This window comes from Alligator mississippiensis, chromosome 2 (assembly GCF_030867095.1).
Source record: "Alligator mississippiensis isolate rAllMis1 chromosome 2, rAllMis1, whole genome shotgun sequence".
Taxonomy (NCBI): domain Eukaryota; kingdom Metazoa; phylum Chordata; order Crocodylia; family Alligatoridae; genus Alligator; species Alligator mississippiensis.
The window spans coordinates 7,425,056-7,449,455 of NC_081825.1; the positions used below are offsets into that span (position 1 = coordinate 7,425,056).

Genomic DNA, 24,400 nt, shown 5'->3' on the forward strand with positions numbered 1-24,400 from the left:
TTCACTACAGATAATGCTATATTTTGAAATGATCTTTAATCCACTTATAATTTTGTAACCTTTAATAAAGAGAGGATCTCCCATGTGCCTATAGGAGATGACTCTTTTTATTCCAAGGTGGTAAACTCAAATAAAAGGCACAATTTTACTTGAACGATCGATTTGCAGTGAATCTGCCAGCCTATTAAGTAGTAATTTTTCACATTTATAATAGCATCATGCATCCAAGGATCTGAGAGCTCTGTAAACTTAATGATGTCTCATAAAATTCCTGTGAAGCAGGTATTATTAGAACTAATTTAATGGATGTAGTCATTGAGCTAAGCCTGAAGCTTTAGCAAAATAAAATCAATCTTATAAAAACTCCTCAATGCACAGTTAAACGTTGTGTTGTAACCATGACAACCAAGTTCTTAATTAATGAACCACTGATAGATCAAAATTTAGCCTGGATTTGCTTGTTCTCTCTGCAATAATTGCTTGGTGTAGCCTCTCCGGGGGTTTTAATAATATCCTAGATTTCCTTTAAATCAGTAAGAGACATGTTTGCTGTGTGTCTGGCTGCATTTCGGCCTCGAGACGCTTCAAGCCCAGATGATGAGTAGAAGAGGTAGATGTGGGGCTTCTCAGTTATGCCATACGTTCCTGTTCAGGAAAGAGTTTCAAGTGGTTCGACTGAGACTTAAAGCAGCCCGTGCCCTTTACAGACTGTATGGGTCTGTCATAGACGTGGGCTGGTTAATAGGTCAGTGGCTCGGTTCCTAAAATGGATCACTGATCAATCTTTTCATTAAAAAAAGGAAGCAGCTGTATGACTGTACAAATGCAGTATTATGTTACTCGTCAGTGATTGCCCACATTTTTCCATATGGTGGGTTGCTTTCTGTCCCCATTATCAAATACATGTAACAAAGGTTCTGATGTAATCTAGGCTGGGTGGATTTCTGAACCTAATATTTTTGTTGCTTCATGCATTGCTTTTGAGTTTTGCCTGCCTCCTCCCCTGTTCAGGGTCCCATAGTACTAGTCACTGTACAAACACCTAGCAGGAAATGGCTCTTCCCCTGAAGCCTTTGCAGTCTTAAATTGTCAGATGCATAACTTTGTGGTCAGATTCTGCTCCCGTTTCTCTGGTGTCCATAAGTTTCCTTCAGATGACCTATCATTTGTGCTAGGGAAACGGGACAGTGGTGACGCCTGAATCCAGAGTCCAACAGCAGCCAAAAATTGTTGTTGGAGAAATATAAAAGCGCTGATGAATAATCTCCCAGTAATGCACAGCCATAAGAGGGGTGTAGCAACATCATGTACATTTTCTAAATACAGAATAAAACCCACCCCATCCCCTGCATGTAAGAAGTAGTAGTCTTGCAATTTAGCATGTACACCTTGGGAAGCTCAAAAATACATGGGGCTTCAGCTTCCTCTGTGCAAAAATGAAGTTTATTTCCTACCTATGGGGACTTTTTACCATCTTGAATTTTTCCCTGAGCCTGAGGGAAGGGCGTGTGAGCCCCAAAATTTGCAGAAAATTATCTTTTTTTCTTTTTTTGCGATTTTTTTAGTTGGTCTAGTAAAAAGTATCATCTCTGAACCAGAAGTTCTAGAGTTTTGCATTTCTTTGTGGCTCCTATACCAGCATTAACTGCTCGTCTTGCACACTCACCCTGTTGTGTTCAATATAAATAGTTAGCAGTGGCATACCATGGGTTTCCAGCGTCTGGAGGCCCGTGCTTGCATTTGTGCCCCCATCCACAGCCAGTCTCTGAGCGGCGGGGGTCCCCCAGCACCCAATCGCCGAGCCCAGAAATGCCAGTAGCGAAAACAGAAGTGCCAGCGGCAAGACTGGAAGTGCCACCAGGGACTGAGCCCAGCTGGCACCTGGGGCATGCGCCCCCCCCCACCCCCCAAATCAGTATGCCACTGATAGTTGGGCTTGCTCAGTGGTACCAGCAGACTCTGAAAATCAGAAACATTAATGTACCACCCATCCCTCCTTAACTCTGGCCACTTCTGCCTCTGTCCCTTGAGCTGTCAATAAGCAGTGGCAATTATCTGCAAGCCCTCCAACTGCATTTACCCTGCAAGGTGGTGGTGTAGGGAAAGATGCAGGGATTAGTTGAAGCAGTTTGGCAGAGACGTACTGTCCTTTGTGCAAGGTGAGCTAAGTGTCTTGAGTGCAGAGCAGGCGTAGGCAGCTCCAGTGCAGTTCAAAAGCAGCATGTGTATACGTGGGAAGGGTGAGCAAGGGGAACCGTTCAAAGACGGCAGAGTTGAGGGTAGACAAGGCACGTACCTTAACTCTTCACTTCCTGGTTTTCAGACGTTTGAGTGTTGCTGAATTCTACATGCTGGAAAGTATGAGATACCATCAAGCCAAAGATACTCATCTTTGAACTCAGTAGGTTCTTTGTCATGAGAATGAATGTCTCTTGCATTCGAGATGCTAGCAAAGGATGCTGCCTGATTCCTAAGTGCTCCGGCCCCTCTTCTGTCGAGGCCAAAACCCACCCCAGCTGTAACAGGCTGTGGCTTAGTACGGGTAAGACATGCTGATTTCTAGCTAGCAGTGCACAAGGGAGGGATGTGACTCTGCTCCCCTCTTGTCAGGTTGAACAATCAAGTCCTCAATTACAGCCGAGTCCATAGGAAGCCACCTTTGGCACGCGTCCAGAGCCTTGCAGGATACCTTCTTTTGGGAGGACTTGCATAGGTTGGTTAAGGACTGACCTCCATGTGTGCCAACTGTTGGGAGGGACAGGGAAAGCAGCCCAGACCCTCCCACAAGAACAGGGTCCGCAGGCTTTGGCACTCATAATTGTGAGAAGTGGGGGCTGACAAGTATTCCTACTCGGCCTGCTCTGCCAGCCCTTTCTAATCCCCTTCCCCTCCCTGAGCACCCCCCGCCCCCTCTCCTCTCCCCCGCATCCTCATTTACTGCCCTCCTCCGACCCTTTCCGTCCCTCCTCTCCCTTCCAACATTTGCATATATGATTTATTTTCTTTCTGAAAATAGTTCAAGCACCTTCTAACTTCTCTGCGATGCTCAGCGACATTTCCACCAAATTTAAAAAAAAAAAAAAAAAAAGGCTTCGACAGAGGCAGGTTGTAGAAACCTGGTTTCTGTCTCCTCTCCAGACTTCCGCTGGGGCTCGGCCTCAGGCCCTCTCTCAGGTCAGGTTCAGCGGCTACCGTGCATCCCCCAAAGCACCCAGTCCACGAGGCTGGAAGGCCTCGCTTCTCAAGCCATCCGTGCAGTATAATTTGTGGGGTCTGTTGGCCTTTGGCTGGTACTGTGGTATGAGCCAAAAACTCCTTTTGAGTATCACTTTCAACTTGGCTTCCCAAGGAGAGGAATGGTACTTGTGCTTTTGCTAGGGTGGATGTCAAGCAATAAAGCCCTCTCTGGGCTGGAGCTGGACTTGTCCGAGTTAAGAAAAGAGAGGATGTATCATGAGACTCCCTCGCCAAAGTGATCCCAAATTTAGGAGGCTGCCCCTACTCAGCTCCCCAAAGAGGCGCACCAAATGTTAAGATTCAGAGCAAATCTGTGGATTTTACAGCATTTAGGAAAATCAGCTTGCAAACAGAAATGGTTCTCAGCCATAGCTATATACCCAAGCTGGTTCTCAGCCTTTAAACTAATGAGCATTAGTTTACTGTCTGTGTTTGCCTGTGGCAGTTATGGTTGCTGTGATGATAATTTCATTGGGTCACATCTGCACCACCAACCTTCATTTAACGTCTCCTCCGTATTTGGCTGAACGGTTCTTCAGCTTTAATAGTTAATTCATTCAGCGAGCCACTTTATTATGTGCCAAAGTCCTGTTCAGCCTGTATTTAAACACCTAGCTCGTCCTTAATTTGAAGTGCTCTGCTAAATCGTGGGCTTAAAACCCTGACCCAGAGGGAGGGTGCTTGCAACTGCATGTTCAAAGAAATGTGCTGCTCTCTTGAGGAAGTGGGTCTTGTGGGATCACTTCAGATGAGGGAGAGCAGACGTTACTGGTCAGAGGTTAGGATCTTGTCTTACTCGGTCCTGGGTCAGGGTTTTGACAGTGCTGGGGAGGGGAAGACGTTGCTGCTTGGAGTTGGGGGGGTCACCGTTTAAAAACCAGTGCTAGAACGAGCTACCCTCCAATTCAGGTATTCCTCATAGATGGACACAGGACTGGGAGAGAAATTTAAATGGAAGAGCATCTGTCTTTTGGGCTAGGGGTGAGAAACACCTGACATGGTGCCTCCTGAAGACTAATAGCCACTAACTGAATCAAAGGGTACAGTTGCACCAAGGGCTGCCAGTGATGTTTTTGCTTTGGGTACATTCCCCGCTAGCCCTGTGTTACAGATGCATTTCAGAGCTTGATTATTTTTACGCATGGTAAAACTGCAGAGGCTGCAGACTGCAAGGCTGAGTGCCCCGTGCCTTTGAGTGCGTGTGTGGAGGAGGCAGGGGAACCCTTTTGATCATCTCGGTAGTCAGATTTCACTCTTCCTCTGAAACCCCGAGCTAGCAAGTCTGCCTCACATGTATTACCTTCCAGAGTGAAAGAACAGTTGAATTGTTTGAAAAACAAATCCATGCACACCAGAAAGGCACTCAGTAGAGATGTCTCCTGGCAGGTTGCCCGTTATAGTATATATTTGACCCAGTCTAACATGCCTTGGAGTTTGTGTTCAAATCCCAGTCCTAGAAATGATCCTCATCTGCCCCAGCAAACTCCTGAAAAGAGCTGTTTCTTGCATCAAGCCCTAAAGCGTGCCTGACTTTAGCCCTGCCAGAGCAGCAAGTAAATCAGGCTCCTGACTGAACCCGCCCCCGCCATCATTTGCTCCATCAGACTTAAAGCTAAGGACTGTTGCAGTTTCACCGGTGCCAGACATTCAACATTTGTGAGTCAGACCCCAAAAGTCAGGAAACTTTTAAAGAATACCAAATGTTCTGCCCCCAGCCTCCTGGGTTGCCAACCTACAAGATGTGCTCGAGGTGCATGTTTTCTTTACAACCCTGAGAGCAAGAAGCTTTTTACATAGTCTGAATCCACCTGTCATCCCTTGACTCCGGGATCACGGGGCTTAGAAAAACAGCAGGCACTGAGAGATAGTGAGAGTTGACAAGACTGCCGCTCAAGCAGTCCAGCTGAGCTCAGAGCTTCATAGATCAGTGAATACCTTGAATAGCAGCACCATAGATATGCATAATGTTTCACGCTTAAGCAGGGTCCCCAGTTCCCTCTAGCAAGCATCCTGCAATCGAGGATACTTGCATTACAGCCTGATTTCAGCATATGCATCTTTCTACTGTATAGTCTCCTAGAAATGAATGAGTCTGTCCTTGAGCGCAGGGGTCTGCCCATGCTGAAGGAGTACCAAAGAGACCAAATATAAATGTGAAAGAAACAGTGGGGAGCAATGTGGTGTGCTTGAGGGCATCTTCCATTCTTCATTCAGGACAGCAGCTCTTTGAGTGCCTGCTCTGCAGAGATTTTAGGTGTGCAAAAATAGGTTCACATTTGAAGATCTCACTTATTTGTGAATTTAGCACAGGTGCAGAAACTGGTCTGGTCAGAGACTGCTTTTGTTTATGCTCCCAATCATGGCAAATGCATGTGTACAGGCTGTTCATTGAGCCTAGAGTTGTTACATTTTTTGGAAGGACTTCTTTTTTTCTCTCTCTTAAAAAGACCGTTGTGGGAGTCATGGTCGGTAACACCACAGTATAAATCGCTGATGAATAATGAACCTCTCAATGCCTTCCTCAGCATCGACATCACTGTTGCATTAGGCTTGAAGGTAATAGGAGCAAAAAAAAAGTCTGCAGCTGGATGTTAAATTGTAAAAGCCCGTGTAGTGATGCACACCATTCTGCACACATAATAAAACATGCACAGTTCCTTTGGAAAGCAGAAAATGTTTATAAGCAGTCTTCCTTCAAAGGATTCAGTAAAGTTTACCCCTGGTTTCACAGCTCCTTATGTTTGCCCTGTAAAATCTTTGTGGCTTAGTCAAATTCAGAGAGCTGCTATTCTCCATCATTCTCGTGAATCCTGTTTGAGACATGTGCGTCTCCTCCTCTGCCAGTTCTTCTTCTTCAGAAGTAGCAATATAGGTCAAATTGGACTTTCCAGGTGTGCTAACGGTTCTCTTTGTTTTTCTCTGTACCCAAATGCTGCAGAGGAGGAGGATGGAGATGAGGCTCCGGAGGTTCAGGTCTCTGGGAAAATTGGAGCAAAGAAACAGAGGAAGTTAGAGGAGAAACAAGCCCGAAAAGCGCAGCGAGAGGTAAGCATTTCCTGCCATGTCTAAAGCACAAAGCAAAACTGGATTAGCATCACTAATGGTAGCTGGCTGTAAGAGAGAGTGGGACCCGTTTGGTCACTTAGTGTAGAGCAGTGGTTTTCAACCTTTTTAGCCTCAAGGCCACCCTCCATCACTTCTCTAAATTTCGCAGCATCCCAGTTGAGAATCACTGAGCTAGAAAATAAAGATACGGAGAGGTGCCTTGAGGCTAAAGAGGCTGAAAATCACTGCTGTACCTGGTGCCGGGTAAAGTCAGTGGCGTCAGGGCCTAACCCTGCCATGTCCTGCTTTCTCCTATCTGCCCCTTCCTGCCCCCCCAATCCATATCCGAGAGGGGAAGGGTGGCATCTGCCACCAAGGCTGTTCATATGGGATCTTTCAGTATGGTGACCACCCCCACAGCCCCTTTTGTAGACCCAGCTGTTTTCTTGGATGGGAGCGTACGGCCTAGGGAACAAGGCATTCAGACCTGAGGGTGGGGCTCAGCCCTTAAAAAGCAGACAGCAAGTGAAAAGCCTAGAAACCAGAAGTCTCTTAGCTGTTTATACTGGTCTAGCTCCGAAATTCGAGCTCTTCATAGTAGATAACCCACCGAAGCAGCGCGGCATTTTCAGTTACACTCACAAAATTGCTGTAAAGCTGGAGGGGGAACTAATCAGTAACAGCAAATTAAAAAAAAAAAAGCCCTCCTAAAGCATACCAGTGGATGACTCAGGTTTTTATACGTTAATTTCTTTTTCCTGTTCCACTTTATTGGCCTGCAACCTCTGAACCGTTCTGTAGCCTGGAGGACAGTTTGCAGAGGTTTGATGTAACTCTGCAGTGCTGCATAATGACGAAGACACTTGCCAAAGCACAGAACAGATAAAATAGCTGGTTTGATCAAAATGAGCGAGCTCACAAGTCTACCAGAGCAAAACTGACCTGCTTTCAGAGCATCACCGTCAAGCATAGGATGTCGCATGCATGCCCTAATTTGAGAATTTAAATGGTGCCAAAATCGGGGGTGGGGGAGAGAGAATCTCCCCCCGGCTTTCTACGATGATGAGAACTAGTAGCATTAGCCAGCAGAAAATACTTCACGTTTAAATATAGGCTTCCATTACAATCTTATTTTTACTTGCTAATAATTTTAACTGTCACGTACTTTCCATGCTTAGGCTTGGCCTTAAACATCTTTTTATGGAAAGTTTGAGCAAAATCGTTTAATCTGTCTTTGAGAAAAACATTGTGGAAGGGCAGAGGGGATGGCCCTTTTAATGCATTTAATTTTTATTCATTTAATTAATTTTTTAAGAATTCGTTTAATTCCTTCTCAAAATAATCGGGGGTGGAGGGGGTTCTCAATGGTAGCGTTACAAATCATGTGTGAGGATACATCAACTGTGCAATTCAGTTAAAGTCTTTTATGTAGCAAAGACTGAAAAAAGAATAAACACTGAAATAAAATAGCATACTAAATGATCCATTTTTAACTTTTTTTTCCCCTTTGGAACTATTTATATGTACTATGTATTTTAACCAAGTGGGAGTTTTTTTGCATTTCAGGTTAAATTTAATGTTTCTAATAATAGGATTTTCATCTTTCTTAAGAAGAGAGAGACCTTCCATTTTTAACAGCCAAGTAATTTTATATAATGGAATTATATTTAATAGTTTTTTGCAAGGGCCTCGGTCCAGATTAATTGAACTAAAATGAAACCTACATTTAAAACACAGAATTCTCACATATAAGCAGAGTTTAAACAAAATCTTTGTCTAATGCCCTTCTAAATAAATTTAAAATGACCAGAGAAATAATGCTTATATTAGCTTTCCATAGCATCACTACAATAACAAACTGGCACATACATGTCATGGAACTGAAACATTTGACCAGGAAAACAATACATGACGTTGCCAGGGCCATAATTTATCAAATAAGTGGAAATATTAAAAAATTTTAGAAAGCAAGTGCAAAAAACCCCAATGATGATGACAAAAGAAACCTAGGGCAGCACCTCTCTATAAAAATGTCAGTTATGCATTTCTGGAGTCCAGGAAGCTGGTGAAAAAAACCCGGTGATCTTCAAGTATGAAACCAAAGATTGAGGAAGAATAATTGTTGCCTTGCCTACTTTTATTTATTTATTTATTTATTTTAGGCTGAAGAAGCAGAGCGTGAGGAACGGAAAAAACTCGAGTCAAAGAGAGAGGAGGAAAGACGGAAAGAAGAGGAGAAATTGCGCCTTGAGGAAGAGAGACAGGTGGGACTTGGCTAAGTCTGCGGATGGAAATTCTGAAACGAGGTTGTCCTTTATCATGGCTCGACTCCCCTGCTTGCCGAGCAGAGCCCCCTGCCAGCTGTAGGCCCTGTCGGACAGGCTTTCCTTTTGATTCTGGTTGCCATGTTGATCATTTGAATTACCGTGGCACCGAGAGGTGCCAGCCAAGTTCGGGGCCTTTTGGCCAAGTGTGCAGCAAACGCCTACAGCATGTCTACGCTGTTCCGGTACAGCATGAGGAAGTGGTATCATGAGAGGCAGAGCTGCCACACTTGGAAAACTATGCTTCTTCCAGACTAGGAGTTAGTAACATGAATAGGGTTGCCACCTCTGTTTGAATCTACTCCGGGAGGTTTCATCACACGATGTAATGCCATTAATGGCTTTACGTCAGGAAGGCAAATGCACATTACTGTTACATTTTAAAAACCCACTGGACATCTGTATAAATCAGATTCAACATTTCATATTTATTTTAATGAATGCCCTATCATTTATCTCCCAGGTGACTCTCAGCAGGCTCCTGGAGATTTATCTCTAATTCCTGGAGACTCCAAGGCAATCCTGGAGGTTTGGCAACCCTAGATTTGAAAGGGGTGTGCTGTGGTCCTGTTGTGCTGCACTAAGGTGCTGCAGGAGAGATGGTCTCTGGCCTAATGACTGCAAGTCTAGATACATAAGCTTGACCACTTGCAAAGAAAGGCCCAGAGAAGTGAAGTGGCTCGCCCTGAGGTCTTGCAGCAAGTCCTGTGTGTTGTTCACTGCTCCACAGTCTGCCCATTAAAGAACTGTTTGTTTCATAGCTCAGCAAATGCCATTTTAAACAGACACTCAAGGCACCAACTTAAAGCTGGCACTAAGGAGGCTGTTTGGTGAAAGGTCCTATGAGACTATAATGGACCTCAGGGGATACTCCAGATGCATTGTTGCAGGAAGGTTTCAGTTATCAGAAATGCCTCTTAGTCAGGGTCCAGACCAAGGGCAGGCAATTAGTTTGGGCAGAGGGCCACTTACTGAGTTTTGGCAAGCCATCGAGGGCCGCATGACAGGCAGCCAGGAGCAGATAAATATTAATTTTCTATGTTTTTTAGGGGCCCTGCAGGCCAGATAGAATGACCTGGAAGGCCACATCTGGCCCATGGACCGCATTTTGCCCACCCCTGGTAGCTGTAAGCAGCGTAGGAAGTAAAAGACTGATCAAAGACTATGTGCTATGCTGCAGCAGCCCGTCCTGGAGCCAATGTGTTAAGAATAGTTGTTTTGGAAACCCTTACATGTGAAGTAGTGTGTGTAGCACATTGGGGTAGAAGAGCAGATCCTGTGCATATATTGAAACCTTAAAAGACAAGAAGGCAAACAGTTCTTCTATGACTTCTCTGAGCAATATGGACTATTGTGGTACCAGCTACAAGCTGTGGGCGAGGATCCCATTTTTGGAGCACTTCTACAAACTGTAGGGTGGCTTCAGGGCTCAAATTAGGAGACAAGTCCTTATCAGGAGACTTACTTTTACATTAGCCCTTTTAAGTTATATAGATGAAACACTGCATTGAGGTCTCTGGTTAAGAGACTTGGGGGAAGTCGTTTAAAAAAAAAAACACTTAAAAGAACAGACTTTTTTTTAATGTCAACAGTAGGCTCCTAAAATGCTCTTGTTATTCAACAGAAACAAAAAATGTGAGAACACAGCCAGGACTTGCATTGTATTTTCCTCCTCTAGAAAATATTTCCCTTTCTGGTTGTGCATAGAATAATCCTTTCTTCTTCCAAGCCTCTGTCTTACATTTCGTAAGTAAGAAAGCTGCTGATTTCTGAATAGGGAGATTATCAGAGTCATAGCAACAAGAATTAAAACAAAAAACAAAAATAGAAACCCTGGCATTTTGGCATTTTGGAAGGGCCTACAAACCGGCTTCTTATTATAAGGAAAGTTTTCTTCCTGACCTCCTAGGAACTGAATTATGCCATAAGCACCCACCTGAAGTTTTTATGCCTCTTTCTTAAAAGCTGTCATAACTAGTCACTGACAAACAGGTTAACGGTCTAAATGGATGACTGGTCTGATTTAGTCAAGGAATTCCTGTGTTATTAGAAACTGAAAGCTGGCAAGAACCAGGATCAGCACAGCAGATAAATTGCTAACCAAGAACTGGTTTGCTCAGTTTATGCAAGTAGTCCAAACACAGGTTTCCTCTAACGAGAGCAAGAATAATATTTCCCTCTTGATTCTTTCTCTCCCAGTGCCAGTAGCTTCTGTTTAACTGGGGCAGCAGCTTACCAGGTCCATCCTTCACTGTTGAGGGGTTGAGTATAGTACCTAGGTGTGAAACTTTAAATGAGGATCTCATCGTATGGAAGTTGGCACATTAAAAAAAAGCCAGACTGAAGCAGACTTGTAAACCCTGCTTGTTTTGGGGTTGTATAACTTTTATTTTGGTTGCATTAGTCAAACACTGTTAACCTAGTTTGTTTACTGTGAGCATTGGTAGGGAAGACAGATTGTTATTCTTGGGCATATACATTTCTACAATGATCTTACAAGGTTGGGTAAAAGAAAGGAGATATAAAGATCAGGGGTCTGAATTTTTTAAGGTATCTAGGTGCTTAAAGGTGCAGAAACTTACCTAGTGGGATTTTCAAAAGTGCTAAGACACCAGAGCTGAATGCCTTTCAAAATCAGGTCTAAAGTTCCCTGAGGTAAGTTCCTTTGGAAATCCCACCTTACATGTAAAGACTACACGTTTATTCCTGGAGCAAAACAATCTTGAATTCTCTTGATTTTTTTTTTTTTCTTCATTTATTTTAATGGGGCAGCAAGTCTCTTTACTGGGTAAAAGTATTCTACTGCCTCATGCAGTATGCACCATTTTCACCAAATCAATTCCATTTTTCCTGCGTCTCAAAGTGCAGTATCCAAGTAACCAGCAAGTGCTTCCTACTCAACAGCAAAGCTAGCATCTGCCAATATTTAGCACTTGACTTCAGTCAGGCACCTGTGTTCTTGCAATTTTCAAGCCTGTATTCGCATCTAATAGTTCTCTCAATCTTTAAAAGGAAGCTGGACCATTGTGGAGATTCACACAAGAACTAAACTTTGTGTAGATCAAAAGTCCTGCTCCAGTTGGTAGGCAGAGCAGTGTTTGCAGGGAGCATCTTAGTAACAGGACTTCAAAAATTTAGTGCTGGAGAGAAGAAAAAGTTGGGTCCCAGCAGACCTAACTGCACCTATTCATAGTATCACGGCTTTACATATACAGCATTCTCGTTTCAGGTCCCCTTACAGACTTAGCATGTGATACCAGAAGTGCTGCCCCTCCGACCCTTTTACTTCACCCACAGAGCCAAAAATAAATAATGCACTCGGACACTTTCTGTCCGATGCAGTTTGCGTTCATGTATTGTTTCAAAAGAACCTTTTTCTGTGTTTCTAGTAGGCGAAGGTTTATAACTGGGTTGAATCCTTGGGAGTAGCACGCCCCACTCCTACCACCCACATTCAAGAGAAGATGGAAAGGCAGCTTTATTAAAGGTTATGCAAGAAGTGATTGATTAGTCATGAATTTAAAAAGAGAGCGAGCAGCCAGAAAGCACCCTGTCTGTGTGTTTGCATCTTGTCAGCCTCCAGAACTCGTACCTCAAACATTTCCATGGCAGTGATAGTCCTGCAAAGCAGCAGCGATTCAAAATTCAATGAGAAGTTTATTCTAACAAAATCTTAAGGTTTCTTAGCAATGTCCAAGGTGGTCCTTTGCCTCACATTTAGCTCCTGCGGTTGAGGGGAGAGAAGCCAGTCTGCTCCTAGGATTTGTGTTTATGTGCTTTCATGGCTTTTAAAGAAGACCGTAGGTTCAGTGCTCAAATGATGTAGCACAGTGATGAATGTGAAAGGGGCATCTTGTAGGATCATAGGAAAATAAGGCCAGAAGGGACCTCACAAATTTATCTAATCCAGCCCTTCGTCAAGGCAGGATCAACCCAGTTATATACCCTCCCAGCCGAGTGTCTGTCTAACCTGCTTTGGAAATTTCCAGGGATGAAGCTTCAGCAGTTTCTGTAGATAGCCTGTTCCAACACTTGACCATAGTCAGAAAGATCCTTCTAATCTCCATCCTAAATTTCCTTTGCTGCAGGTTGAGGCCATTGGTCCTAGTCCCTGTTTCTGCGACCACAGGGAAAAGCCCATCTCCATCTTCTCTGTATGCATGTGGCATCATTTCATATGATCTAAATTAAAAGATGTGAACCGGTGTTCTTGAAATAAAGTCAGTCTTTGCCATAGAGGCACCGTGACTCATGCATGCAGGAGAACTTATTTGCCAATGTAACACACTAGCAGTGAAACAGGGGAATTGCAAGCAGAGTTTCTTCTGTTTTCCTGTCTCTTGGAGAGCTTATAAAAAGCTTTTGTTTCTATAAGCCTTGCGATTTACTTACTGGAGAGGATGCATTTCTTTCAGCCTGCTTAGTTACACCCAGAGCCAATCCCTCCATCCTCCTCGGTGATCACTGATGATCCTTGTACTGTCAGTCAAGCTACAAAGGGAAGCTGGTAAAAGGCAGGTGAATTTTAATCATGTTACCACCAATGAACTAATGAATTGCAGCCTAGAGATAGAGGAATTAGAAAAGATCTTAAAATCTTTTCATCTCATTGAAGCCAGCTGGAGTTGGTGGGTCAGACATGGCATTTTTGTGGACATTTGAGAATCACAAAGGCAGGTGAAATCCCAGAATCCCTCTGACAAGCAGTTGAGTTAACGTCTCCTGTTTATTCTGGGCACTTCTTCACAGCATTGCCTAGGGCTGAACTGTGAAAAAGAACTGCCCTTTCAGAGGAGCCATGATAACTCAAGTCTTGCATATTCTTGCGCCAATTTACCCCCAGCTGCTATTTAAATGTAATTATATGCACAGATAAATAAAATGTGGCTGCCGCGTTGCTCCAGCGTTGCGAACCAGAGAATGTATTTTTGTATGTTTTATATTTCCTTTCCAATGCTCTAATAACCTGATTGGCCGTCACCCTGAAGAAGCTCCTTTATAATTGGCATTTGCTTCAGCATTGCCCTGCCCTGGGGATTTCCCTTTTGCTCTTGGAGTTTTTTGGTGGTGAAATGGTTTACCAACCGACACCTTATCAAGGAGAGCGAACTTCCTCTGATGTTGCAAAACAGCGCTCTCAGCGAGCGATCTGCAAAGCTTTTGTGTAAAGAGCTTGCTTTCCTGTGCACAGGGATTTTGTAGACTTTGCTTCTTCCAGCCCAGCAGAATTTGAGTGAAAAAGGGTGTGCACTTTTGAGCGATGGAGCCATGTAACCTGGCGTGGTGCACGTTCTGTAACACAGCGCTGCATTGGATCGGGAGGTTTGCAGAGCCAGTTCACCGTCACCCACCTTGATGCCGTGCAGAAGGAAACAAGATTAGCTCCTCTTTCAAACGGCTCTTTTCAGTGTAAATGCTGCGTGTTGAAAAGCTGCGCCACTGATGGAGAGGAGCTTAGCGTCAGTGTTATCGATAATAAAGTTGCATACTCAAGGCTGTGGCCAGAAATTCTCCCCTGAGTAATCAAGATTTAGGCTTCTAGCTTCATGTTAAAATACTGACATAAAAATGGCCCCAACTTCAAAGGCAGAGACCTGCAGCAGCATCCACTGATTTAACTGGGATTTGTGGGTGTCTTACGCTTCTGCAATTTGGGCCACTTGCATTTTGGCTCCTCATTCGCTCTTTAAGCATGTTAAATTTAGGCATCCAGTTTTAAAATGTTGATTTTTGCAGTTTTTTATTGGATGTAATGGGAGTGATTTCTAGAAACCATTAAAAATGAGCTCTTACGCTTATTGGCAGAAATCTTGAATTTTTACAAAGTGGGGCCACCTTCTGCAGTAGTGTGTTTTGTATAGAAGATGCCACACACGCTATTCACGCTGGACACTGGTTACAGTTGCAGCATGGTTTCAGTTTTAAGTCTCTCTTCTTAGACATTCGTGCTGTATTGAAAACTTCTCAGGCTTTGGTCGCAAGAAGGTACATTTATTTGCTCCTTTACGTTTATTTGGAAAGCTCGAACAAAATTCCTTCTGCTCTTGAGCATTGGGAAACTGCTTTAAAAAATAGCGAGTGTTGCATGAAGAGTGAAAATGTAATACAGTGTTAGTGTGTGTTGCATGAAGAGTGAAAATGTAATACAGTGTATAGATCAGAGCTGGGCCTGTGGGCTGGATTCAGCCCACCAAGGGATTCTGTCCAGCCCAGAGTGGGACCTCAGCCCTGCCCAGCCCGGGCGCGAGGAGCAGCCCAGGTTATGGCGGGGGCAGTGCAGCGGCTGGACTTGGCCTCCTGGCAAACCCCTGAGGGTGGCTGCTGCTACCAGCCCTGCTGCCTGGGCATCCTGCACCCACCGCTGGTGGTGAGGGACCTGATGTAAAGGAAACAATAGACCAAGAGGGTTTGGAGAGAGATGGGGCAAAAGGATGTGGAATGGGGGAAGTAAACTACAGGAAGGGACTTCATGGCCAAGCCAGCATCTGCATGGGCAGAGATGGGTGAAAGAACAACTAGCAATAGGGAGGGTATCTGGACTTGACTTAGCAGGTGCCTGTGCAGGGCAGATCAAGGGAGAAAAGTGAGCTGCAAAGGGGAGATCTGTTGAAAAGGGCTCCAGAGAGTCGACGCTGCACCAGGCTGCTGGGATTATTGGGCTCCTGCTGAAAAGCTCTAGGACAGGGATTATCAAATTCACCCAAGGAACCTTGTCTGCCTAGGACAGTGATTATTTCATCGCAGCATCCTGAGGTACCGCAAGATCCTTTTAAGCATGCCGTGGCACCTGGTCTGCGTGCAAGGAGGTAAGTGCCTGGCACCCACCCCAGTATCCCGCAAACCAGCAGCACCCACAGCTGCTCCTCTGGGGGCGCCTGCTGTGCCCTTGTGCTCTGAGCAGCATGCTCTGCCACGGACAGGTGGGTGACATGGATTCACGCTTTTCAACTTGGCTCGTTGTGCCCACTTTTCCCACTGTGCCCCAGGGCTCACCGGAGGGGCCACAAGTGCCAGCATGCAAATCCTCAGAGGAGCAGCCATGATGACAGGGGCATATAGACGGGGGGCAGACAGCAGAAAGAGCCAACTCTAGCTAGAATGCAAAGAGACATTTTCAGGACAAGTTTCCTGATATTTAAACTTTGCAGCCTACAGGAGCAGGTGTGACTAGTACCAAGCAGAAGTTAGCATGAGCTTGAGGCACCATCAGCAGCCACCTGAATGGCAATTGGGCTGTTGGATGTCCTGAGCTGTGGCCACAGCTCTACTAAATGACTTCAACCATCCTTGCTTTCATCCCTGTGAAATGGGGACAGTAACCCACTCCTCCCCACGTGTGCTGTGAAGCAAGGTGCAGCATGATTTGTGCAATGCTCTGACCCTGCAAAGTGCTGTGCGGTATCCCACCAGCTTCCATGGACATGTTGGACAAAATCTGCACCAAAATCTAACAGTAAGGGTGGTTTTTATCACAGTCCTAGCCCAAGGCCCACTGTGCTCGGGGATTACACAAACTGTGGGGGTCAGAGGGAGAATGAGGGTGCCAGACACTTCCTCCGTGTAGTCTCTTTTGTAAGGTTTGTTAGTTTGCAGTTATCTGGACTAGACTGCATTTGCTGTTCATTTAGCTTGTGATTCTCAAATCGCGTGCTGCAGGGTGCAAGGAGGGTAAGCTGTATAATAAATACACTAAAATGGGGTCCTGCTAAATTCAGAAAAGGTTGAGAACATCTGTCTTAGAAGTTGTTGGCTCCTTCCTTAACACAGGGTTTTTGCAGATTCTTAAGAAGCACCAAGAGGTAGGAGCGCTCCAGCATGAAGACATGGGGATTTTTGTCAGGGGTCTCGAAACGGGGTGTGACGTCCTTCCCAGAAGAGTGTGAACTTCTTCTCGTTTAAGAGATTTCCTTTTTTGTAGCTTTGAGGAGCGCCTTTGTCAGAGCCTGAAGGGTAAGGGGGGGAGGTGAACACGTCATCAGAGGGATCAGAGAACATCCTTTAAGGTATAAAGAGCCTCTCAATGTGGGTAATGCTGAGGCGGGAGAGGAATGAGACATATCTGGTTGAAAGATGAAGAAGGTAAGCGGCGGTAGTTACTGAATCTCCGTGGTGCTGGGACTTCCCCACACTTCACCCATCTTCATGGGAGGCAGCTTGGCCATTATCTCTCTCCTGAGCTCCTGGCAACTGCGCTGGAGAGCAGTGCGTTGAGAGCCGACTGTGTCCAGAAATTCAATTCTAATTTCATCTCCCCGCATCACACATACAGAAACATTTCTCCCCGAATTCCCACCTCCCTTTCCCAAAACCTTGGGAATAAGGACCAGGACTGAAGGTCCCTTTTGCCCTCATCCCACGCGAGTATGAGCACGCTCGTGCCTGACGTGCCCTGCAAGTAAGGCAGTTCCTGGCTCAAGTGCATGCATAGCCCAGTGCCATGGTTGGGCTCTCTGACTCACTGAGGCCACTCGAGCTATCTGTGCTGTGGGCTCAGGCATGCATGAGCATGCCAGGTTTGTTTCTCAGCAAACGTGGATATAGCCATGTCTTCAATGGCCAATAAACCAAGTAGAAACCCGCGGCCTTTGGAGGGTTTCCTGATGTGGAACACTTGCAGAGGAGACAGACGCCTGCGTGGGCACCTCCCACACCTTCCCCCTTCCACGGCTGCACTTTGGGCGGTGAAAGGTGATGACTAGGATGCCAGGGAAGAGCCCGTTGTCTATCAGCAGACAGACCTGCATCACTCCCCTTCCAGCTTCCACCTCTGCTGCCCGTTGTCCACCTCCGTGCATTTATTTTCACCCCTCTCTGATCCCCCCCAGAGCTTCTTCAAGTTTGTCTCTCTTCTCCCTATGTGTTCGCAGGTTTGCCTGGGGGTTGAATTTTCACTGGAGCTCATGAAATAGCTGTGACTGATTTTTACACTTGGTTTGTTTTAATTTTGGAAACTCCAAGCGTCCTAGAGAAGGTGGCGACTAATAGGTAGAATTGGGGCTGGGAGCTGCTTTGCTGCTGCTACCAAAGCAGCTTCTCAGACCGCCAGGCAGCACTCTGCAGACCGGGCCAGAAGGACCTCGGGTCTGGGGAGTACTCATAGATCAGGCTGTAAAAAGAGACCAAAAAACAGTGCATTTCCCTCGTGTGTTAGCACAGAGGCCCTTACTGCAGTGTGAACACTGGCAGGCTTTAGTCTGCATGAAACCAGAGGCACAGCTCGTCAAGGACACGTGCGTGTGAGATACCGAGACAGGGTTTGTTTCGCTGTCAGCTTCTTTTAGAAATGGGAACAGCGATGCTCCGTTAATACGTCTCTCGGTTATAAATGGGTCAGGTTGCCCTTTTCTTTATTTGCTTTAAGAGCAATTCCTCTGGATTTTTGCCTGGGAAATCTTCCCTACTGTCACTTCACTTCCCTTCCCTTCCCTTAAAGCAGGCTTGCATACATGCACGATCCAAAAATCATAGGCAGGGTCTGGGTTTTCAAACAAATGGGAAGGGACAAAGTGGTGGTTGTGACAGACTTTTGTCCTGTTTCAGTAATTCTCTGGCAAAACTGGCTGAGTTTGCAAGTGAAAAAGTGCTTTCCCCCCCACCCTTCTTACTGACTCAGCACCGGCCCCAAATACTGGTCAGTGTTGATTCTGGCTCATGCCTCACCAATACTAAAGACTCTGCAACTGGCTTTTTGTTAAAATGTTGCATGGCCCAGAAAAAGAAAATATCCCATTTGCTCTCACAAGTTGCAGTAAAGCTGACGGGTTGACAGCCTTCCTGCTCATCAAAGCTGTTCTGCAACACTGTAAGCCCAAAAAGATCAACCCTGTGAAGTAATGAGGTGCTTTTACTCAGTCACATTTTCACCGTACGGGCACTTTACCACCACAGTCCCACAAGTGAGTCTGTTTTGAATCTGATCAAAGAGAGTTGGAGCCACAAACACTTTCCTGGCTGTTTGTGCTACAGCACTGGCATCTCATGCTTTGTTCCAGGGTCCTAAGTCTAGCCTACAGGGTTTGGCCACAAAATAGCATCTTTAGTGCATGCATCTAGGGATGCCTTTCATGTTAAAGTTTTCCATGCCAAAAAAAGGGAAGGGAGAAAAAAAAAAACCCCAAAAGGTCTTATGGAGCAATTGTTCCACTTCCCCCCAATTTGAGAAGTAATTACTGTATAATTGCAAGGCTAAGGAATATGGAATAGAAAGAACCATAAGCAATTGGAAACGAAGACGGCAGAATTGTTTAAAAATTGCTTGCATGCTGGCGTGGTGTTAATTCCTCTGGCCTTGCCAAGGAAAAATGCACAGGCATTGGGTTTGAAAGAAAAATCAAACAAACACTTTTTTTGAATTTTAACATTTCTACTGTGATAGCTCCCAGGGCCTGATTCAGGCAGAGCATGGTTTAATTCAGTACCATACAAACATAACACGTCGATGCATGTGTTTTTTGTTCCAAAGCAAAAAAAGAAAGCGTCTGCTGTGTTTTGAAGTTGGACAGTCCTAAAATGCATGAAAATCTCTTGGAAAGCAGCAGGACGATGTGCTTTAAGAACGGAGCCTTGAGATTTTTGTCTCGTCTCTGCCCGTTTCACGGTACCTCCCGGTACGAGTCGCTTCTTATGTATAGCTTGGTTCTCCCACCTGTGTACGTCGGTGGCGATTCCTCGGAGCCAGCGCTGCTTGGAGATGCGCTGGCTGTTTGCCTACAACTCACAAGACTTAAAATGGTTTCTGGGGTAGAAGTATTTTTCTTACAAATGATTTAAAAGCAGAATTGGGCTAATCGGAGTACCCAGGAGAATTTTTGCCTCGGTACAGCCATGCCTTGCCTTCTGTTCCTAAAAGAGATCCTTCATGCAATTCATCCTGTCCCCTGCAAAGAACCAGCTCTTGTTGTGCGTCCTCGAAAGAACATTTTTATTGACCAGATTCTTTCTCTTTCCTATCTGACACCAGCATAACTCAGTAGGCCCTTGTCGTTATTTCTGATTTGTACTGATGTGAGCAAGTGCAGGGTTGGGGCTGATAACTGAACATGGCTAAATTGCATCAAAGTATGGTTTGGGGGCAGGAACTTCCTGCCACCCACATTGTAAAAGAAACACACTCATGCAAATTGAGGAAGCTGTTTGCTATATAAGAGTACCTCTCTTTTCATCGGACCTTTTTATGAGCCAGCCCAGGGACATCAGTTAACTTTGAGCTTGTGCTGCCAGGTGTTAGTCAGCCACTGTTTTAAAAAAAAAAAAATGACAGGATCCAAACAGCTTGTGAAATTAATGAGGCAATCAAAGGAGAATTTAAAAGCTGCAGTTTTGAGAAAAATCTTCCTGTTCTGGGCCTGGCCTAGTGAAGGCAATTAGATAATGGAGGTCCTCGTGGCTTTGGGAGGAAAGAATTGACCACTCTCATTTTTCTGCAGGAAGAGGAAAAGAAGAAAGCCAAAGAGGAGGAGGAACAGAGGGAGTATGAAGAGTACCTGAAGCTGAAGGAGAGTTTTATTGTGGAAGAGGAAGGTGTTGAAGAAGCAATGACCGAAGAAGAGGTATGTCGGGCTGTCTCTGCAGCTAGAATCCCTGACTCCCTCCCCCTGGCTCATTGTGGCTGTATAAATTATCCTTCTTGCATTTTATATCCTGCAAAAAGCACTTGGCTGGGGGAAGGCAGAGTGTGCATATAGGTTTTTCTTGCATCTTTAACAGCAGAGATATGTGTATATATAATAATTGTCAATTTAGAGTATTTACTGGGGAGCATTAGAATACTTGATTCCAGTCTTTAGAAGTAGATGTGAATAAATGCAGCCCATATATCAATGAGTGGGGCTTTGCCTCTTTTGCAAGAGGGCTGGATTAGACTGATTTTAATCCAAATGCCTTCCTAAAATCAGCAACCCTGCAATACACACAAAACATGCTACTAGAGTGCCAGGTAACAGGGAGCAAAAGTAACGTTGAATACAGGGGTTGCTTCCAATTTGCTATTGATAGTCGAATACATTTTTAACTCCCAACTTCAATCCCTGAGAGGTGTCACATGAATAAAACTGAAACAAAGCTGATGTTTAAATATGGTTTATAAAATGAAGCTTTAGATGCTCCTTTCCCCAGTGTTTCTGGTTGTGTTTCTGCCACTGTACACCCTGCAATGCTAATCTTTTTGCTGTTGTTAATGCCTTACCCTCTGCAGAGGGCTCATAACACCCATCTTCTGTGGCCACATAGAAACTTGTTTCTGGATGCTGCCGATAAAATGTGGTACTTTATCTAACATTTTTTACAGTGCTGTTTTGGAAGGCAGGATTCCCTGTTTAGCATTTTTCCTGGTTGTAATTTGAACTGCTATAAAATGAAGAGGGGCCTGGAGGTTGCACCTCCCATGTATTGACAACTGAATGCATCTGACTGTGGTGTATCTGTTTAAAAGTACCAAGCGACTGGATCGTTGTCCTAATCCTACAGCCAGAGGGCTTGTGTAGAGGCAGATTTGGGCCTATAGGATTATGATGAGCAAAGAGTGTTGTTTTTCTTTCTTTCTTTCTTTCTTCCTCTAGCCAAGTCTGTCCCCCAGGAGTGCTTTATCATGTGCCTAATTAAGACCAAATAGAAGTCGCCTAGAGTTAGTACCTGCGAGGTGTATTTTCAAAGACCGACAGGGCAGTCAGATACCTGGCTCCTCTTTAAACTAGGGTTTGGATGCCTAGCACCTCTGAGCTATTTGCAAATCCAACGCCAACCGGCATTAAAAAAAAAAATCTAGCCCTAAACTGTGTGATTGGCTTTTTGAAACTTGTAAGTAGCAAAGTCCTACCAGGAGTATGACACAGGTAAGATGGGCTTCTTTCCAAGTGACCTGCTGTAGTTAGTTAGCTGTGCCCTGTAGCACCACAGGTGGTTTTAGAAGATGGTTTTACAGCTGAAGTAAAGCTGTCTCATTAGCAACCTCCTTTTAAGGAGGCTTATGCAACTGTAGTTCGTTTGTTCTTGGTGGGAAGCTGTGTCCATGGGAGCAGAGAGGGAGGGTTACACACTTAAGGAATTGGGGCAAGGGTTCCTTACTGTCAACCTAAAACCTGTGTTTTGTTACACGTGACTGATAAAGTACCTTTTCCAAACACCCATTAAGTAAAAAATGCTCCAAGATATGCAGTTGTATAGGAATGATAATGTAGCTAAAACCAGGTGCCTTTCTGCCTTGTTCTGTACAAGGTACTGCAACATCCTGGTATCGTGCTGCAACCACATGCTCTGTCCCACGTGGGTTTGTAATAAACTTCAGTGTCTCAAGACATGCACTTAAATACTTAGTTAGGCACTGAATAAAAGTGGCTTAATTTCTAGCCCCAGTGTCTCCCACAACCGATATTCAAGTTAGTGGGTGTCCTTTGCCTTTGAAGCTTGAAAAAATGGGGTCGTTTGTACATGCAATGATTGTTATGGGCTAAATTCTGCCCTCTGGTATATACGAGCAGCATCTAATTGGAATCGCATCCACATCAGAGAGCAGAACTTGATATAATTTATTAGACAATATAGAAAGTAACGCAGTCTAAAAGGAGATGTTGCCCGCTGTTTGTGCCATAAAGACGCACAGTGCAGATACTGGATGGTTTTGAGTTACTTTGACAAAAATAAAACATTAATTTTAAGTACCAATGATCCTCGAACCAAACCATTTCAAGTTCATAGACTACCTTAGCTCTCATTTCATAAATCAAAATTGGTCCTTGGACACACACATGGGTATGCACATCTTGTATACTTATAGTTAGGGAACACTTTTTATAATGCCATTTTTTTCTCAGTAATTTGGAGTTGCAAAGAATTACATTTTTATTCATTTGAATTAATAATTATTTTCCTTGCTGTACCCAGTCTCATAGCTTGCTAATGGAATTTCTCACCTACATCAAGGTAAGCCACCATTCCTATTTTTTTTCTCGCTCTCTTTCTCTGTCTCGTTTCTTTGCTTTATATTTATTACGTCAAATGATTTATTGGCAGAGAACTGTGTAAAGGAAGACAAGTTCGGTCACGTTCTAAACATATATTTAATAAAGCAAGTATCCAACTAATGCCACCAATTACTCCAGTATGCATGTGCTCTAGCAGCTCGTGTTGTGTTCATAATTGCTGGAATAGTTTTTACCTTCGATTTTAATTTTGTGGCCATGTTTTTGGCCCTTACATACAAATTTACGGCTCTCCTTTACCGAAGTGTGGAGTTCTGTATACCTGGGGTTCAATTTGGAACTAGGGGTTTAAAATAAACCTTAAAAATAAGAAGACGCTTTGGAAATGTTGCATTGAAATTTTCTCTTTTTTTTCCTGTGGCTGAAGTACGTGCTCCATTTCAAGTAGCTCGCTTCAAAAAGAAATCAGATGCTCCCGAATAGTTGGCAATAGCTTTTTATGCAGCCTAAAAAAGGAATTCATAGAGAAGCAGGCTGGCTTCAGCAGTGTATTAACAGTCCGCCTTTATCCTGGTTAGGTTCCCTGCACTTTAAGTGGAAAAGTTTCTATCTTTGAAAAAATAGTGTCTGCAAGTACCGTGGCACCTGATCCTGTTCATGCTGAAGTCAAGATGCTTGAAGGTGCTCAGTGCCTGGTTAAATCAGCCCCTGGGTTTCTGAATGTGAACACGCAGCATTGATTTAAAAAAAAAAAATCAATTATTCCTTTATAGCCAAGGTGTCGCATCTGAGTGAGAATAAGGATCGTGGTAGCTGTGTGTAGTCTGTTGCTTTTGTGTATATTTGAAACGCATGCACAGTAAAAGGTCATGTAAGCCTTCAACATGATTTCCATTCTAACTTCATACCCCTGAGAAGCATGGTGTCATCTTAACCTTTAGAGGTGTATTATAGAAAAGGTCAGGGTGCCTTAGGCTTCTTTTGAATGTGCTGTTCGTCTAGTTGCATTTTTAAAGTTTGTGAATCATCTTGAACATCACCCCCCCCCCCCCTTTGCTCCTCAATTAAAAATAGAATCCCCAACTCTCACGGGGGTTTTTTGCTTTTCAAAGTACATTTTCCTATCTGGAGCTGGAGGGAGAAGAGCATATTCATTCTGTTCGTGCAGTTACCTGTATTAGTCCTGGTTAACTTGATCCCAGTTTTATGGGGAACGAGATTCTCGGCTTAACAGACACGTGGAAAGTTTCATTAGCACTCATATCTCTTGCATGCACAGGCATCTGGCTTCAAGCCACCCCAGATATCGGTGACGCTGGTGGAAATCCAGAGTGATCAGTAGATTTTTTTTTTCTCTACAGTGTGTGTCTTTGTACAGTCATTTTGGGTCACCGCCCTCATCATACTGCAAAGCCATGCTTAACGTGCTGGATGCTCACAAGTGTTGTATCGTGCCATGGGTGGTGTTAGGACCTGCACATTCATAGGAACAAAAGAATTGTAGGAAAGTAGGGCTGAGAGCACCTCACAAGCTCATCTAGTCCCCAGCCCCCTTGGTCAAGGCAGTATTGTCCCTGGCTAAGCCATCTCAGCCAAGCGTCTGTCCAACCTGCTCTTCAGCCTCCAAGGAAAGACAGCCTGTTCCAATGCTTGACCACCTTCATAGTCAGAAAGTTCTTCCTAATCTCCAGTGTAAACTTTCCTGGCTGCAGCTTGAGGCCGTCACTCCTATTCCTGTCCCCTGCAGTCATGGAGGAAAAAATTCCCATCTCCATCCTCTCTTTAATTGCCCTTTAGGTATTTGAAGACTGTTGTCAAATCCCTACCTTCAGTCTTCTCTTCTCCAAATGAAGTGAGTGCCTGTAGACATGCTGGGAG

At 44.5% G+C, this 24,400-nt stretch overlaps 1 protein-coding gene across 1 annotated transcript in view; it reads left to right on the plus strand.

The window, feature by feature from the left end:
• The window catches only part of DDRGK1 (DDRGK domain containing 1), a 54,041-nt gene that overhangs the window by 19,815 nt on the left and 9,826 nt on the right, over positions 1-24,400 (plus strand). The window contains exons 3-6 of the mRNA XM_014597092.3: positions 6,176-6,282; positions 8,445-8,546; positions 20,033-20,155; positions 22,485-22,523. Of these exons, the coding sequence (XP_014452578.1) occupies positions 6,176-6,282; positions 8,445-8,546; positions 20,033-20,155; positions 22,485-22,523 (371 nt within the window). The remainder of the gene's footprint in view (positions 1-6,175; positions 6,283-8,444; positions 8,547-20,032; positions 20,156-22,484; positions 22,524-24,400) is intronic.